The sequence below is a fragment of the Clarias gariepinus genome, chromosome 19 (assembly GCF_024256425.1).
Source record: "Clarias gariepinus isolate MV-2021 ecotype Netherlands chromosome 19, CGAR_prim_01v2, whole genome shotgun sequence".
NCBI classification, from domain to species: Eukaryota; Metazoa; Chordata; class Actinopteri; order Siluriformes; family Clariidae; genus Clarias; species Clarias gariepinus.
Window position 1 is genome coordinate 23,901,533 of NC_071118.1, and position 20,064 is coordinate 23,921,596.

Sequence of the window (20,064 nt, forward strand, 5' to 3'; positions counted from 1 at the left end):
GAAACTCAAATTATTCGTTATACAGCTCAAAAAATAAATACATAAAAATTATTAACACAAAATATAAAGTAAAAATATAACAAATTAACCTGCACTTTATCTTTAAAAAAAATAATAATAATAAATTCTGACAGATAAGTGTTTCCGTTTATGCACGCAGGCTCTATGTGTGTTTGTGGATGTGTGTGAAGCTAAAGTGAGAGGAGACTAACACATACACAGACATTAATGAAAAGACTGTTTTGTCTGAAAAATTAGCAAGGAACATCGCTAATGCACATCGTGAGTGCATACTAACGGAATCAATGCTGTAAAGTAAAACAAACAAACAAATAAACCTGCACTTTAATTTTAAGAAAAATTGCGACAGAGCAGTGTTTTTGTTTACCGTTTGTTTAAAGGCGAGAGAGAGAGAGTTTGTGTAAACCGGCATGGGGTTAAGTTACACATGCACACACATGATGGAAAATGGATTTTTAACCTCTAATGAGACTTTCTTTTGCTTTACACGCATGCACACACGTGTGTTATAAAAAACAGTACATGCGCGCTGTACACACATGCTTTCAAACACAAAATAAAATATGTTTTGCACACACACACAGTCACAGTGTTATAGTAAACAGTACACGGATGTTGATTGATCTTATGCCCCCAATAATTTTTTTTGACAAATATCTTCAATGTACAGACACACCAACTTTTAAGGTACATATATATATCTGCATTCAATTTATTTTGCATTTTATATGTCTTATCTCATGCATTTTATTATTTTGTCATTATCTTTTAAAATCTTTATTTTTCTAAGACATGTCAGTTAGCACTAGCAGCAGGAGTAATACTAATCGGTATTATACAACAGATTGTTTTGACCAAGCAACTTGATTGGACAAAAGGTATTTCATGAGTGTTGATATAGAGTATAACATCACTGTGACGTTTAAATATACTGTATGTATCACTCCACAGACATTCTAATGAGAGCTTTTGTGCCCATTCAACTTGAGTGGACATGTGCCCCCCAATTTTTCCAGATCAGATATCTGTAGAAACTGTTAAATTCTGTTGTTACAGTCGATGATTTAATAACCCATTACTAATACAGAAAAGGTATTACATACTCAAAATTTGTATGATTACATTCTCATTTGAAGTCAGAATGGCCCACACAGACCTCCCTCTTTGTTTAGGGTATTTGGTTCATTTCAACTGAAGAGTGCTGTGAAGTATTAGCTAGTAGACCACTCATCTTTTGCTCATCTATTGTTTTAGCAGATTTAAAATTCTTTACCTGTACACCTTATTGTAATGTTCCACTACTCATTTCATCTTATAGAGTTTGCCTTCTTTACTAAAAGTTTGTCCTGGAACACTTCGATACTACAAACCTTCGCAGTCCAGAGCACCACCCTCAACGGTTTCTCCTTTTTTCTCTCTTTTGAAGTTAGTAAGTAAAAAAATAAAATGCAGCTGGTCATGTTACCAAGAAACCACAAAGCCTTCCATCGTGCGGACTTTCCTGTCCTGGAGAACTTAAAAAACAACTTTTTTTTTTTTATCTTTGATTTTTACTAAGGACCAACACTGTAACTCCTTCTGTAAGGTTACATAAACCTCTTTACAGATTTCAACCTATCAAGCATTATACACTTTTTAAAAATTTTCTTCATGTGGAGTGCAGTAATCCAAGTTGCTTTGTTCGTTGTTACCATAGAAATGATAAAGCATTAGAACAAATGTATTAATATTAACCTGTAATTTAAATTCTAGGGTAATCAGAACTTGTAATCAGAAAACAAACAATTTAACTAAAAGAACTAAGTAATCTTTTAGATGTGTTTTATGGATATCTGTTTGCAATGATAAAAGCAGTTCTTCTGGTGTGGGATCATATGATTTGCACATGGTCCCTTCAGCAAATTGGACAGCACACATTTTATGCCACCTCCCGCTCATGCTCCTGTAAGAAACAGAAATGTCACAACTGTTAAAGAAGCGATTGCTTTTTCCTTTTACTTAAAAGCACATATAAAAACTAATTACCCACCGGATTAAAGACGGAAGGTAAAGCAACATGATCCTGTTGTGGATAAAAATATGGTAATTAATACACCGTGGATTGTATATAAACATTTTTCCCTTAATAAAAATGTCTCATAATGATTTTTTTCACTATTATATCATGTTCTGAAATTATATCTCATAATAAGCAGGCAGAGAACATAAAACTGTTAAGACAAGTACTTACCGATTCATACACTTCATTATTAAAGCCTGTATAAGTCACACCGCCACTTAAGTCCTGTATCTGAGATTGCCTTTGATCACGCATCCTCAGGTAAAGGAACAGTAAAACACCTAGCGTCACCATAAGCAGAACGGCCACTGCTACAGAGGCAACTATTACTCCTGTGTTGTTCGGTGATGTTAAAGCTGAAGAGGGGAAAAGTATTGATTTAAAGGTCAAAAGAAATGTTTGTTGTTAACATTTATACTTTTATTGCTGTATCAAGCCATATTCTATAATCTATACTATATGGCTAAATGTTTGTGAAAACCTGTTCATTACATTTTTATGTACTTGTCCCATTCTCATTGCAAATCTAGTCCCCACTTTATTGTTATAACAAGCTTCACGTTTCTGGGAAGACTTTCCACTAGATTTTAGAACATGTGGGGATTTGCTCATTCAGTTACAAGAGCATTACTAAGATCAAGCACTGATGTCTAGTTAAGAGGTCTTCTTTCAGTTCATCTCAGTGGTGTTGAGTGAGGTTGGCGTCAGGGCTTTTTTCATGCTTCTCAAGTTCTAGGGGGCAGAGGTGGCTCAGTGTGTTAAGGCTCCGAGTTACTGATTGGAAGGTCTGTAGTTTGAGGCCCTTGCCAGGTGGCCAATGTTGTGCCCTTGAGCAAGGCCCTTAACCCTTGTCTGCTCCAGGGGCGCCATACTGTATAATGACTGACCCTGCGTTCTGATACCAGCCTATTAACAAAACTGGGATATGCAAAGAATAATAAAGAATTTCACTGTGCAATAATGTATATGTGACAAATAAAGGCTAAACTTCTTCCAAAACCACCTTGGCAAACCACAGGGGCATTGTTCATTGCTGGAACATGTTTTAACCTTTTTTTTCAGTTGCTAAATTCGGGGAAGCACCACATACAGTATGGGTGTTCTGCTCAGGTGTTTACAAACATTTAGCCATAACGTGTACATGATAAAGCCAGGTACTTACTAATTTGGTCTGTCTGCTCTCCAGCACAGTTGACTCCATCAGTGTAGCCAATGTCATCCAAAGCAAGGACACCCTTTACTCCTTTAAGTCCCTCAAACACAATCTGTTACAATTTCCACAGAAACATGCAATTTTTTAGCATCATTACTGTCTAAAGATTTTACAACAAGGACTAAGAAACTCACTTGGTACTCAGTCTCTGAAATGACATCTAATTTGTAACTTATCCACCCTGCTCCAGCCTCAGTGAGGCTCAAAAGCTCAGTTTTGGTCCTGTTGGAAAGCGTCTGCACCACCAACTTGCTGTCATCTACAGAGAACAGGACAACCATCCAGCAGTTTTCTTTATTAAAGCAATAATATCAATAAGTTCTTAACCTCCTCAACCTCCATGTGCGAAACAGATAATGACTAGAAGATAAATACTACTACTTTAATACATAATTAAAAATTATATGTGGGAAATTAGAATAGTGTGGGGAATTAGAATACAGATACGGGCTTACGTATGACAGGCTGATAAACCCAAAAATACAGGCAGGTGCCTTTGGTGGGAGGAAGATGGGGACTCAACAAGCAGGCATTGTAGGTAGCGGTGTCCCGTGGAGTGTTTGGAAGGAAAAGAAAGTGACCTATAATATAAGGCAATTAGTTGGTAAAAATAACTACAATGCTTGTGACATAATTTTGCTATACATATGCATCTTGCCAGGCAACTCCATACATAACATGATTAATAAGAAAAAAACCTTTCTTATTCTGCAGGGTGTGATCGTATAGTGGAGTGGAGTAATGTGTTTCAGAAAGTAGGTTGCTTAGTTCCCAATCTAAGAGATCGAGCTGGTGGTTCTGAGTGTTGCTCCATCCACACAGACCTCGCTCCAGATCACAAACTTTGTCTGAAAAATAAATTTAAATAAGGAAAATCAGTAACCCTGTATATTTTAATTAACATTCATATATTTATTTATTTAAATAAACCTGTTGTAGGACAGCTATGAGTTGAGAAATTGATGTCATCAATAGCAAAGTAAGTATCTTTTCCTCCTCCTCCTCCCACCTCAAACTGCAACTGATAGACAAACATATATACATTTGGCTCATTCGAAAATTTGATGATGGGATTCATTAATTTAGGACTTACTTACCTACAAAAGGACGTACTGTTATAAGAAAATAATTGACAATGGAGTTTAAGAGAAGTTACTGTTTCCACCTGATTATTTTCCAGTAACAGTCTGAGAATTGTAATGTCTTTATACCTCAGCAATATGCCAACACTTACTTTTTATTTATGTATAGTTACATTTAATTCTGTTAAATGTCCACAAAACAGATTATCTCATAATGATATATCAGATATTTCAAAATCTCTAGGAAATCAGGGCTTGTCTAAATTTTAACCTCTATTTGTACCAGCATAAATATTACCACAACTATAATACCACAACTATTTTTGTGTATTGATAATGAAACAATTACCTGCCAATCTCCAGGCCAGCTAACATTGCCCATGCCATGGCGCCAGATGTGTCCCTGATTTATGCTACTGGAGAACAGCAGGATTCTCTCCCCATCAGCAGGCTTTACATATACACTCAGAGTACCTGTGAGATTATACTGAGCTCTTCAGTATTGTCATTTTAGAGAAATATGTAATATGTGTGTTCATGCCATCTAACCTGGGTTATGTCCCCCCATGTTGTACCAGAAATAGACACACTCAGTGTGAGTCGAACCACGGCGTACAGGAGACGTGAGAGTCGTCACACTGCCCTGGGGAAGGACGTCCATACCGCTGTGGGCTAGCATGTAGTAACCTGAGGTAACATAAAATATTACACAGTTATTCCATGCTAGTAAAAACTATGATTACATTAATTCTTTCACCTTTATCAATTACTTTCTAACCCATCTCTGTCTCGAGACTGTGGTCGGTCTTAGGACCAGTCCTTGTTGTATCCCAAGACTGATGGACCCAGAGACCATCTCTATTGTTAGTGTAGTCACAGCGCTGACCCTCAAATGAGCACATAGTGGGCAGAGAGCATGAGCCTTTTACAAATGCCACATCATCTATAGCCACTTGTCCATCAAAACCTGAGCGCACTGCCTCAAATACCAGCTGAGTGAGAAAGAGAAATAAAACAGTGAGGAACATATTAAAATAGAATTAAAAAACTCATACTGTATAAACAATGTATGTTGTATAAATTGTGAGATGCCACTCGTAAAAATTCCAACATGTTATATCTCGCATAACAGGTAAATACATTCTTTAATGAAGGTTTAAGAAGACAACACACACTGGTACAGTATGTGTAGGATTGAAAAAACAACGACAACAACACAATTTTGCCCAGTTTTTTGACCAATATTAACAGGACATTGAAAAGCACTACAACTTGTACAACTTAAACACAAACACCATGGAAAAAAGTAATGTACATATATAGTGTGCAACTTGTACCTGGTAGCCAGTAAGCTGTTGAGGCACTGGGCAGTGTCCTTCATGCCACACATTTCCATGGGCCCCAAACCGTGTCCATAACAACTGCTCTGAGCCATCTTTGAAAAGCAACTTAACATTAAGCGCACCTGAAATAGTTGTACAAAATTTTAGTCATAGTCTACCTTTCAATATAGACATTATATTGCATAAATAACATTGCAATATTGGACTGTATTTCTGAAAGGGACACAATTAGAGCTAAACACATACAGTAAGTTTATGGACAAAGCAGCCTTTTCTTTATTCCTTACCTGTTTGAGGGCCATGAAGTCTGTAGAAGAATGAGAGACAATGTGCATCCAGTGACTTCTGGGGGAGTGAAAGAAGACGACCTGAGAGACCACGTAGTGTCGGGTTCCACATATTTACCGCCATACTTCTACCTAGAAGGGGGTTACAATAAATACAAATATGTATTGGGGATGTAAAAGCATGTTTTACTCTTTTACCCCTCTTGTACCAAATCAATTTTAAACTTTTGAAACATCAATGTTTTAATAAATTATAGATTTAGTTCATTTTATTGTTTCATATTCCTATGTTATTATAGTGTGAAACAAGCTTTTCATGTTACAGAGATACCAAAAATCAAAAAGTCCCCTGTCCTGAAGAGTCACCCACCGTGCCATACTTATACGTGTATATATATATATATATATATATATATATATATACAAAAAATATAAAAAAGAAAAAAAAAAAAAGAAAAACTTCACAATTATTGACTAACATTTATTAGATTAAGAAGATAACACACACTGGTATGTGTAGGATTAAAAAGACACAATCCTGACCAATTTTTTTTTTTACCAATTTTTTTGACTGTCTGCCTACAAGTCCAATAAACTGGTATAATAAAGATTGCTGAAATAGAGCAGTGCTGCAGTGTAATTAAGCCATATAACATAAAAGGGAGTGCTGTTGTATTGAATATCAGCATGGTGTGATATGTGCTTATGTTCGATTTTATAAAACAGTTTCACACACACCATTTATTATCAACAGATTATGATTTGTTTGTTTATAACTGGCTTATTTGTTCCACCATCCTTCTGCAACTGATAGTTAGTGTAACTAACACTGGTGAAAGCAGCTTTAAATTCTTGCTGGTATTATGTAGCCAAAAGAGAGAATAAACCATGAGGTGGTGGACAGTCCTGAGAAACTTATCAAATTTAGTTAAATTTTCCATTTTTTACACTTTAGAAATCAGCTAACTTTAACTTTAACTTTGAGCCTACAATCCCTTGTTCCACATACAGTACCAAGAAGTACCCTTGATCAGGAATTAGAGAGGGATTGGGATTTAGCCTTGTGTTAGAAGCTAGTTAGATTTGTAGCTTGCATTAGCCATGAGCACACCAACATGGTTTAGAGGCAATGTGGAATGAGTTAAAAGCAATTACTAAGGGGACAAAGTGTTTAAGATGACTTAATGATATCAGATGTGTTTTCTTACTAAAAGTGTATCGTGACTGGTTTTGAATGTGGGTTTTGGCAGGTAAGTGCTTTCCCCTCATGCTGATACATATAGTTAAACTTATATATATATATTTTTGTTTGTTTGTTTTTGTTGTTTGTTTGTATTCAGCAATTATTACATGAGAAACTATTCGAAAGTTAAATGTTTTCCATACCACTTCCAATAGTGTGGTCAAGGCCATTCTGAACACTCCAGTCATAATTGTCCATTTGATCTTGGTACCATCCACATAAGTCAGACTCAAAGTTACATGATAGACCTGTTTTATAAAGTAACACAAACACAAAAAGTCAATTTTAATCAGAAAAAAATTGGAAAGCAACAATTATCTCTGTCTTACTGTAAATAGAGAGAATTCTTGCTCGACATTTCACCTCTTTAACACTACCCAAGCCAATTGAAATAATGCAGGTAAATTACCAGCCAAAAAAAAAAAGTGGTATGACATTTAATCAAATCCTATATGGCTTTCTAGTTAGTTAATTCAGATTATAAGAAAAATTAATGAGTTCTTGATTAATAACCTTTTCGAAAGATTCAGGTTTGGACCTCAACTATTTGCCAATAAGTTATTATCTAATGTTTTATCCAGAGTTTTAAAAAGTAAAAAAAAAAATACTGTACCAATATCAAAATTTCAAGATCTTCCAATTAAACAATTTTAATATTTCATGTGAGTTGAATTATAAATTAGTAGATCTTTCATTGAACATACTTACTATCAGTAGAAGAGGGAAGGTACCCTGGGTGGCAGTTGACATAACGCACATCCTTCACTGCTATTCTTGTTTCTGAGTAAAGGTTACGAGCATGACCTCTGAACTCCAGCTTGCAGAGAAAAAGTTTGAGAAAAAGTGAGATAAAATAATCAGCTCGATATAATACACTTAAACAGGAGAAAATGGAGTATGATATTTAGACTGTAGCAGAAGGGTGGGTGTTTTAGCATGGGTTTGCTCTGGGAGATATGTGTTTGTAGAGGTGTTAGGGTTAGTCCCATGTTGTCCCATATATATATATTCATGTGATCAATCTTTCTTTCTACTGTAATTCTTCCATAGAACTTTTACTAGGGTAAACTAGAGTAGAAATATTAATATTTTATAGTATTACCATGATACTTCAGACATTAGCATGGGAGGCACCATAGAACTTTTTAGGGTACCAGTGTAGGTACTAAGGCACTTCATTGGTCCCATAGTAGTATTTAGCTACGTATTTTTGTGAATATCATGGTAGCTACTGTGGTACTTTAGTGGGTACTGTGGTAGTACTATGGTGTGTACCACAATACTTTAATGAATACCATGGTATTTAATGGGTACCCTAGTGCCTACCAAAGTTTAACAAGTATCTACTATAGTATGAAGGTTAATATATAAATATTACCATTATTACACATAAACATATACTGTATAATACATTTCGACAGTATTCTGGTACATGTTCAATTGATAGTTCCATACTGTACTATAGTACAAGTACAGTTATCCTAATGTATGTACCATGATAGAACTATGTGCTACAGTGTGGTATATGTACCATATCAACAAATAATTACCAATGTACAGTACTATTAAAAATTACATGCCACCAATACCATTGTAAAATTTCTTATGTGCTCCCTAAACTTCTGAATTGAGCATGTGTGTTCATGAGCAGAGCAAATGTTTTATACTATGGTCTAACTAGTATTCTAATGGTATAAGTAAGAAAAAAGCTTACATGCTTTTGGCATCAAGACCTCAAGGTCTGCTCTCCTTCCAAGCCCTGTACTACTGAAATTATGATAGAAGAAAAAAACAAAATGCCAATACCTGAAAGCGGTGATCTCTAGCACCAATATAGACCTCCTCTTTTACCCATGATTCTTCCTGGTTTTCACCTGTCCTACCAGCAAACTCCCACAGCCGAGGCAGAAAGCCCAAAACACTGTCTACCACGATAACAGATACTTCACCTGGAGAGAGATCCCACCAAATGTGTTATTTTAGTGCATCTGTGCAGCTGTTATTGTGTTGCTGTAGTGTATTCGTTAAGACTAGAGTAGCAGTTTGTGTGCATGCAGAAAGGTGTATTGTTGTAGAGTACAGTACGAGTGTTTGGTTCGTTATACCTATGTGTGTGTTGTTGCCTGTGAGGCTGTAGGAGAAGCTGAGAGTGCAGGCAGGGCCGGACGGGCCGAGTAGAGGGGTGCGTGTTTGAGCTTCTGTCTGCTGCTGACCAGCAGCTTCAGCCACATATAAGAAGACGTCTGAAAATAAATGCTGGATCTCAGGAACCATTGTCTTTACACACTGCCTCAATTGCAGGTCATCAATGTATTTTGTCCACTTAAGCAAGATGCTCTACAAATATAATGCGTTACTAATGGCTTTTCACAATCTTGCAAAAAAAAAAGTAGCATGCACAAACCCAGAAATACATGCTTTAGAGATATTATAGCTTTGTGTGTACATCTTGAACTGCACATATCCAGTTTTTAAACATGCAAGATCAAAATGATATTAGAAAATATTCCTGGCACAATTTTTCTTTTTCCACAAATATCAAGCATGAGCAATACCTACTGCTTATTTTTTTAAATAAAATAGTTATGCAATCTCTAAATCTCATGTACCTATTGAGCTGTATTACAATTGTGCTGGCTTCCCTCGTTCTACAATATGTGATCCTGTATTTTAATTCCCGCAATGAATATTGACCAGCTTTCTCTCTCACTTTTATAATCCTTCTTTATTTTTCCCCTTCTTATTTCTTTCACATGGATTAGGACTCACCAGTATCGTTCATAAGCCTCCAGCCTTGATTTCCAATACTTGTGTCTGTCCAACCCTTGCCACCCTGCTCATATGAAAAGTCTCCTGTAGAAATCATAAAACATATATCATTTACACCTTACTTACATTCTAATATGTTTAAATATTGTGAGTGGTTTCAAGTGGGTCAAGGATCAGGCCCGTAGCCAGCCTAGTGCAAGGGGGGGTTTTCTCAGTATTTTGTATTTGAGTATTTATTTATTTTGTATTTCATTTTGAGGATTAAATACTGCATTTTAGTGACATGTGCTGGATTATCTTGTCTGCTGGTATCATAATGTGCATGCTTTTGATGCACCAAAAATATTTGCTACAATGTTGTCAAATTGCTTATCAAGATCACATGCGCCTTTTTTCACTTCAAAAACACACCCACACACACACACACACTCAGTGTTCCAAAGTTTAAAAACCCCATCAACAACAGAATACATTTAAGGAATTTTTGCTGGAATATTATTAAACTACAAATTCAACTTCTCTCATCAACATGCTCTCTCATTTCTTTGTCTTTGCCTCTTTACTTTATTGAACTTATATAAAATATATTTAATATTCAACGAATTGTTATTTATATAGTCTATTAATTAGGCGAAATATAATAAAATATGTTAAATTCAGCCTTTAAAATCCCAGTCATATAGCATAATTTAATCTTTATTGGCATGTCGAGCATTTACAGTAGGCTATCATTTACATTCAGAATGTAAAGAGATCAAAATGAGGGGAATATAAACAAATATAAAAATATTACCAATAATTATCTAATAATAATAATATACAAATATTACGGGGAAAAGACGATCAGTTAATGTACTTACAAGACTGTGGGATGGATAAAATTTATTTTTTGTGGGCTTATTTTATTTTATGTTTTATGTAACAATTATTTATGATAAACTTCATTCGAATGCTGTCTACACCGCGTATAGACACTAGACAGCATCGCCTATGGTTAATAGAATAATTTAATAAATTTACTAATTTAATAGAATAATTTATTAATTCAAAATAAAATGTTAATAAATCCTAATATTATGCATGGTCAAGCAGGTTTGTTTACGCATTGAACTTGTCGTTCTTTCTTTTCTTTTTTTTTTGATAGATTAACATTATTTAACACAATAAATTCACAGATCCATCAGATAGGCTACTGTCCGTTAATGTTTATTTAAGATGTTACAGACTTGTCATAGTTATTCAGACTGCTCAAGAAAAGGCACAAGAGAACTATTCTGTGTGTGATGTGGGGTTGACGAATAGCTACCAATTAACTAGCGTTAGCAATTTGATCTTGAGGTAGTAACAGACTTACTCTGTTTGGCAGTCTTTTTGATCATATGTTCAATATTCTGCGATAATGACGCTGCTGCCTGCTTTCTCTTCCGTCTCTCCTCCTCTTTTCGACCCATATTATACACAGCTGGATGCCGGCGCACAGATTTAAAAGACGTCAGTTGCTGCGCAGGTTTGTCACGTCGCGTTTTTTTTTTTGTAAATTGTTTTGTAATAAAGTGTTATTTTAAATAATGCCCAACAATTTTAATCTGTCTTAAAAATAAAAAAAAATTAAATAATAATAATAATAACAAAAAATTCTGGACCTTTGGCAGTGGGGGGTGGGTCGTTCGAACCACCCGAACCCCCCCTGGCTACGGGCCTAAGGATCAGGCGTTTCACTTGCTGAATGTTCACGGGAATGACTGCAGTGGGATTCAAGCCACCACAGCCAGAATTGTCATTCACAGACCAATGACCTTCTTTACAACTTTTGTGTTATTTCTTTTTTTTTTGCTAAGTGTCTTAGGAAATGGTGGTATAGTGGCTTAATGGTTAAGCTATCGCCTTGCATGTCCAGGGTCGGAGTTCGATATCCGCTTTGGTCCCTCTTGGTGGGTTTCCTATGGGTATTCCGGTTTCCTCTCACTGTCCAAATTAGTCTCATTGGCATTCCCAAACTGCCCATAGTGTGTGAAAGAGCGTGTGTGTAAGAGAGTGTGTAAGTGTGTCTAGCGATGAATTGGCACCTCATCAATAGTGTACCCTGCCTCATGCCCTAAGTCTCCTGGGATAAGCTCCAGGCCCCCCCTGTATACAGTAAGTACAGTATAAAGCGGTATAGACAATGAGTGAGTGTAATGAGTCTCAGTAAGTGTAAGAAATCTGTTTTATTTCTTACGGTTTTATTTCTTACACAAGAAATTAATTGCACTAGTGCTTGCTGTTATTTGTTATATATTGTATTGACTGACATCCACATGCTATTCTAAAATGACACTCACCACACTGTGCTTCATCGTCTCCATTCGTACAGTCCAAGTTAAAGTCACAAATCTTGCTGGCCTCTGCACAAGGTTTTTTGGGAGGTTTGGGAAAAGACTCTGGTAGAACTGATGCTGTTGGTGGAGAACGCAGGGAAAGTTAAGCTTAGAGAAATATTATGGATTCAGATTCATATTCATAATTAAGGTTAGGGAAAAGGTTGAGGTTAACTTGTCATTGATGCTAAATTCTATTTGCGAATGAAAAAGATACAGGAGCTCACCATTGGCCAAACGGCAATCCGGGGACAGTGTAATATCATCTACAGCAATGCCTCCATATGCTTGGTCTCTAATCGCAGCCACAAACAATATCTGTTGGATAGCAAGTGCCCGAAAAAGAGGAACAAAAAAAAAAAAAGATTACAGAATTATAGGGAAGGTATCTGCTTTATTCTAATGCTCAAAATAGATACATGTAAAAAAAAAAAAAAAAAAAAAAAAGGAATATGTACCTGAAATGTGCTGTTGACTACAAACTCTATCTCAGCTTTCACCCATAGATTACCCAGGGAGCCCCCACGTTCCCACACTGGGTAAATCTTTTTCTCTGCCACCAGCACTGATAGGCCTCCGGATATGCCACCAAACTGGTGTGTGTACATCACCATCTGCCAAGAAAAATATTCCAAATACATCATAAGTGCTGATGGATATTCCAACAGTCTAGTAGAAAAAAATATAAGATCTTATTTGCGGCCAATATTAAATACCTAATTAGGATACTGTTAATAAATGTTAATTAAAACTGTGATATCCCAGTCACCCATTACTAGTTTATGACCTGGGTTTGGATATTAAGTCTTCACTGCATGCCCAATGAAATTCTGGTTGTTAAGATAAACAAATTAAATGCAAAGCAAGTTGTTGTGCTGGATCAAGTACTATTTTATTTTAGCTGCAGAATAAATAATAGTGTCAAAATAATCCTACTATTCACAATATTTTTCTAATATACAGTACCAGACTGCTTTTAGACGTTTGAATAATAATCACATATATTCACTGGTGACCTGACTCAAATAGGAGGAGCCTTCTCATAATAAATAATTACATAATATTTTAGCTACTCAGAATACACTATGTCTATAGCTTATGTAGAAAATGACTATTAATATAATGAATAATATATTAATTTATTAATGACTATTAATTATAATTATCTTAACAGTGCCATAGCAGTAGAAAAAAATTATTAAAAAAAAAAACCTACACGACAAGGACGTAAGCTACTAGTTGGTTCCAGAGGAGGGCTTTGAAATGATGCCCAATCTTGCTTAAACACAGCTGGTTTGGTAACATACAGGAAATGACCTGTGAATAAAAACATATCCATATATTAATATTATAGAAACAGGAAAAAAAGAGCTTGATATGCAAAGCATGTAGATTGCAATTTGAGTGACAGCTGCACGTACCTGAAGCAGAATTGGTGGAATGGTCTCTTCCAGGGCCTTTTAGAGCCTCAGACAGTGAGATATTCACCTGACTGGTCCACGTCCACTTCAGTGATGAAAACGATCTTAAATCCCATCCACACTGGTCTTCCTCAAAGTTACAATGCATATACTCTCCTGTACAACCCATAGTGTCAAATATAGGATCAATATTTATGACTAGTGTGCCTGATGCCTAATATACATTGTATGGTCAAAAGTATGTGAACACCAGACTGTCACACTGTTACACGAGCCTTCCCTACTGTTGGAAGTGCATCAGTTTAGGATGTTTCTGTATGCTGGAACATCACCCAAACAAAAACTGTTAGGTTCCTGGTTTGATTCCCACCTCAGGTCTGTGTGTGTGAAGTTTGAATGTTCTGCCCGTTCCGTTTCCTCCCACAGTCCAAAGACATGCATATTAGACTAATTGCCTGCAGTGTGTGAATGAGCGTGTAAGTCTTTGTGTGACCTGTGATGGATTGCCACCCAGTCCAATGGTGTACCGCACCTTGTGCCCTAAGTCCCCTGCACTGTAAACCATTTGAATGAGTACAACAAACTCAAAAACTGATAGTTCTGTATCAGTTAAATAAGTATCAGTTGTATAAGTACTTAAAATTGAAAACATCATTATTTAAAAAATTCGATGTAACTGATTTTGCCAACTTATTCGGATTTACAGTGTGGGATAGGCTCCAGGCCCCCCATGACCCTGTATACAGGATAAAGCGGTATAGACGGTCAGTGAGTAAATAAATGATATAATATGTTATAACCACTAGGTATAATGCATTATAATCATTGCTAAAAATGCAATTGAATAAAATAAATTAATTAATAGACCATAATATGGATATGTATTCATATACCTTTAGGCTTATGGTTTATGTGTATAAACATGTTACCATCAGGGTCATATACTGTACTCGTTTACATAAAGTATCTTAACCTTAGTTACAATAAAGACTGTAGGGTAAACACACTAACCGCACTTCTCCTCATCTGTTCCATCTCCGCAGTCATCTGTGCCATCACACACTGCATGTTCATCCACACAGCCTCCCAGCCTGCACTGGAAAAGGCCCAACCCACAAACCCCAGTGCCTTCTGAAACCAGATAAAAGCAAAAGAGCAAGGGGACATAACGAGTCAGGCGTCAACATTACTTTTCGTTGCCTCTTCAATTCATTCTGCTTTACCTGGGAGTGCACAGTCCATGAACTCCAGCTGATCAATGGCTATGTCTCCACTCCTCCCATTTGAACGCTGTGACCGTAGCTGGATCTGAAAGGGTCCAGGTATGCGTCCCAAGAAGATGATGCCTTCCCTCCATGCACGTACACTTGAGCTCTCTGGCCACCAAACCACAGTAGTCTGGCCCTCAGGAGTCCAAACTTCTGCCCAAAGACTGCTGTTTTCCAGCACGCTGAAACCTAGAACATGAGTTACCAAAGAATCTGGATGTAATTGGCTAATAAGATGTTATCCGATTCAATATATACAGTACATACAGTATGAGCACATAGTTTACAGTATATAGGTTATAGGTTTGTTCACTGGTTAAAAAGCATTTCTCTGTGCTAAATTTTACAATACATTATTTGGACAAAACTATAAGTCATTCAATTTTCATTATGATGCAGTATAAAATTTTACATAAAACAATTATTAAAAAAACATATACAGTATCATCTTGGTATTCATAATTACTTTTCAAACCTAAAATGAAATGTTCAAGCAAGAAATTCAACTTGATAGTGCTCACTGCTTGGTAGCAAGTGTTTAAAAGACTGTAATGTAATATTGCACTTATTATTACTATGTAGACGGACCTAAAAAAGGTGAGACAAAAGAGAATGCATCTCTATGTTATATCTCAGTACATGACATTTCCGAGATGTGTGTGAGAGCTTGTGCATACTTAAGTCCCACATAAAGTAGCGGAGTTGAAGGCGACAGGTTGGGGAGGACTGATTCATTGTGGGAGACACCAGGACAGCCGTTCTTGTAGAGTTTGCATTGACTGAAGTCACTGCCATGAACCAACCTGTGCACAACACAGCAACATACACAGAAGTACAGATTTAACCCACTGATCCATCCATCAATCCTATCAACTATCTATCAACCATTTTATTCGCCATTCGTTAATTAATACATTATCCATTCTTCTATCTATTAACCTATTATCAAACAACCCATCCATTTATCACTGTATCCATCTACCAATATAGCAATGCATCAATCTATCCATCAATGCATTCATCCATCCATTAGTGCATCCATCCATCCATTGTACTCTAAATCCCTCCATTTAACAATCAACTCATTAATCATATTAGTGTAACAATTCATCTTTATTTACATCCTTATTTATGTACATCCAACCATCAAACCACCTCCATGAATTAACCCATCATCGATCAACCCCCTCATGCATAATAAATATATGCATCCATCAAACCTGTCACTCACTCATCGTCATTACCGCTTAATCCTGTATTCAGGGTTGTGGGGAGCCGGGAGCATATCCTAGGAGACTTAGGGCACGAGGAGGGGTACACACTGGACAGGGTGCCAATCCGTCACAGGGCACACACACTCACACACTATAGGCTATTTGAAAACACCAATTAACCTAACCTACATGTCTTTGGAAAACCAGAGTACCCGGAGGACATCCGCCAAGCACATAAACATATATTTGCATATATTTATTATGCATGAGGGGGCAAACTCCATGCACACAGAGACGGGAATCGAACCCAGACCCTGGAGGTGCAAGGCAACGGTGCTAACAAGTACACCGCCATGCCGCCCTTCCATCAAACCCATTAATTAATCAGTCTTTCATTTAAACTAGGCATCCGTTCAACCACCCATCAATCCAACATTCAATCTAATTATTGAATCTAGCTGATCTATCCAGTCCACAAAGCCAACTGGCATATATTCATTCATTCATTCATTCATTTTTGCCTAAGAACTATTTTAACTCTCAGTTTTAACATGAGACTTCCATGGGTCCTTAAACGCTGAACTCAATATAAGACAATTCTCCAGCCTCTCACCTCTTCAACTAATATTGCTTTAGCCAGAAAACTGTAACAGTGTCATAAAAGTTAACAAAGCACTTCTCTGTTGAGCATGCCTACGTACCTGTTGATGTGCCGACAGTGTAGTCAGATGAGGGTCCACTGCTGGGCAGCGGGTTTCCCCTCTGACGTCTCTCCCACCTGTACCCATCACCTTCAGCAGACTTATCTGTCCAGCCGCACATGCTTACATCCTCAAAATCACACACAAAATCCCTCCCCCTGTAACCTATTACATCCCAAGGCAGGAAAAAACAGAGAGACATTTTTTTTAAATCATGAAACATAGTGAGTCACATTAATGAGTTATAAAGACATCGGTATCTTACCACAGTCCTGCTCATCGCTGCAGTCAAAGCAGTCACACACAAAGTCACATCTTGACCCTGTGCACCCACTACGTTCCAGGGTAAAGACTGCAAGGTGAGAATCAAAAATAAATACTGTATATAATCATTATTGACATTTCAGATTCAGATTTCAATCCTCTTTAATCTTTTTAATGTAGACCCTAATTAACAATTGCAGCACAGATTTCCAAAGGTATTGTAAAGTTTATTCATTCTCTGTATCGCCTGTCCTGTTCAGGGGCATAGGAGGTCAAGAGCCTATCCCATGTAACTTAGAGTACAAGACACCCTGAGCAGGATGCCAGTCCATCGTAGGCCACAAGCACACACTCACTACGGGCAATTTGGAAACAACAATAAGCCTACTCTGCAGGTCTTGGAAGTATGGGAGGGAACTAAAGTACCTGGAGGGAACCTATCAAGCACGGCCATGCAAACTCCACATATGTACACAGACCCAAGGGCCAAAGATTTGAACCCTTGACCCTGGAGGTGTGAGTCCACAGTGCTTACCAATACACCATCATGCTCTTATTGTAAGGTTAAGATGTTAAATGGTTTGGGTCTTAAAGACTTTGCAGTGTTCATATTATGATGGCTCTTCAGCAGTCACCTTTGTACTGTAAACATGAGTGTAAACATATGTACAGTATCTCTACAGTATTTCAACTAGACGTTATGTGCCTAATATGCATTTTTTCACTGTAAAAAATTAATTTAGGGGTAGCAGTGAAATTCTGCTTTTCTCTTTCATACTATGCCTAAGGAATCCTCAATTCCTCAATCCTCAGACGGGTCACATATATCTTTGTACAACCCTTGTATGAATACTGTCAGGTATAATTATTTTGCCAAACTTCATCCTGTTTAAAGTCAATGAATAGATTTGTGGTTATCATGTGCTAGCAAAAAATAATAGTAGAGATTTAAAAGTGATTTATTATTATTATTATTATTTTTATGTTTAACTGTGTTGCATGGTTATGGCTTTAAACGAAGCTCTTCAGTCAAATAGTTTCAAGTCTCACAACAAGAAAATTTTAGACCAAAGGTCTCAGATATTAACAGTAGATATCAAGAACATGTGCAAAGTCAAGATGACATAAAGCAGTAAAGAGCTGAATAGTAAAAGCTGTTCTCACCATATTACAACTCTGATTACCAAAAAACAGACTCTCTAAAAAGATTATTAGAAAATACACTCAATGCATATATTTCAACCTAGTGTTTATCGTATTAGGACCGTCAATAAAATTACACTATTATTATATTTACATATCACTATTAACATATTACAGCTAGAAATAAATATAGAGTATAAGCTGATAGTGTAGACTTTTTACTTGTGGATGTCCAGCCTTATTCTTGAGCATCCAACACTTAGATTTGATCCAGTAAATCAATGAAGCATTGCTTGAATTAATGACAAAATATTACCCTTGTCATGGACACTGAACTCTTACCCCACTGGACAGTAAGGAGCAGCGTCAGGAGCTGAATGAAGTCCGTCTTCATCCCAGGATATACAAGAAACTGTATGCTATACACCAGCTTTACCTGCTCTTCTAGGTTCCAAGCAAAGATAATGCGTGGACTTGACCCTCTGGTGTGCCATAAAACCCGCAAAGAATGGTAACGCTTTAGCAGATTACAGAAACTATAACAGTGATTACAACATTATTGCTATTTGGGTTCTGAACATGCTCACTGCAATCAGTAAAGCCATGAGGGCATGAAAGGAGTAAGAAAAAAAACACTAATGTGGGACACAAACTAATTTTATTGAAGCTGTCCATAGATCTCTTCTACTGACCTACATAATGTGCAACAGATTCAAAATATACTGGATGGGTGAAAATGAACTAGGCGATATTAAATGTCTATAGAACTTGTAGTATCACTGGAGTCCTTTTTTGCTCTTACTGTGCGTGCGTGGTTAGACCAGCATTCTCCAGGACGTTGGCTGGGATGAAATGGACCTCATACAATTCAGGAGGTTCTCAGCAATATCCCGGAAGATTCGGAAGATCATGCATTCCATCCCCAGCCAATCAAGAAAACAGGCTTGAGGCCACCGGTGTCTGCGTTGAAATATAAAGATCTAGTTTCATTTTCAACATTGTACAAATTCAAACTTGTACAATTTGTTTTAATACATTTGTACCAAGTCCACCCAGCAACATGTTCATTGGAGAGGGGGAAGTCTACACTAAGAAACAAAAGAAAATAAATACAGTCACAGAGAGAACACTCCGGATGAGGCTGGAACCTTGAACCCTGGAGCTGTTAGGCACCAAGAACACTTAGTAATCTATTGTGACAATGTGCAATACCATTATAAGGTTAATATTGTACACATAAAAGCTGTTAAGGGTTAATGAGTGCATAATGTTCTGGAGTGGGATGGCGTCCCACATCCATCCCAACCAGTAATGTAGTAGCAGGATATTAGTTCTATCCGAGTGGCTACTAAGATAAATTTATATGCTTATATTATTTTGTAAGTTAACTTGATTCTGCTATGTAATAAGATTGATGTCTGTTCTAGACTCCCAGGATAGCCCTGGCACCTTGCTACTCTCTTGTAAAATTACCTTTATACATATGTAACATTTCATTCTATCCTTTGCTCCAGTCTTAGCTGTTATGTCCATTATGAGCCGCACTAACAGCAAAGTCAACTGTAGCGTTGTTGGCCCAGCGTTAGCGTTCTCGGCTGTCACGCAGAAGGCCTGGGTTCGGTTACCAGTCTACGGATGCAGGTGTACCGACCTCAAATTCGGATGAATGAGCATCCCAT

General features: G+C 36.9%; 1 protein-coding gene across 1 annotated transcript; it reads right to left on the minus strand.

The window, feature by feature from the left end:
* Positions 1-1,771: 1,771 nt before the first annotated feature.
* mamdc4 (MAM domain containing 4) lies at positions 1,772-19,244 on the minus strand. Its single transcript, XM_053478718.1, has 30 exons — positions 19,188-19,244; positions 18,728-18,867; positions 17,244-17,330; positions 16,979-17,143; positions 15,741-15,866; positions 15,019-15,252; positions 14,807-14,926; positions 13,796-13,951; positions 13,591-13,691; positions 12,833-12,988; positions 12,602-12,692; positions 12,339-12,452; positions 10,018-10,101; positions 9,354-9,491; positions 9,055-9,197; positions 7,957-8,065; positions 7,392-7,496; positions 6,006-6,137; positions 5,713-5,840; positions 5,154-5,367; positions 4,925-5,062; positions 4,725-4,849; positions 4,224-4,314; positions 3,992-4,141; positions 3,749-3,874; positions 3,428-3,552; positions 3,243-3,345; positions 2,252-2,436; positions 2,051-2,083; positions 1,772-1,963 (listed from the first exon to the last, which is right to left on the minus strand). Exons 2-30 carry the CDS (start codon positions 18,777-18,779, stop codon positions 1,940-1,942), a joined length of 3,555 nt encoding a protein of 1,184 aa, XP_053334693.1. The 5' UTR covers positions 18,780-18,867; positions 19,188-19,244; the 3' UTR covers positions 1,772-1,939.
* Between the last annotated feature and the right edge of the window lie 820 nt (positions 19,245-20,064).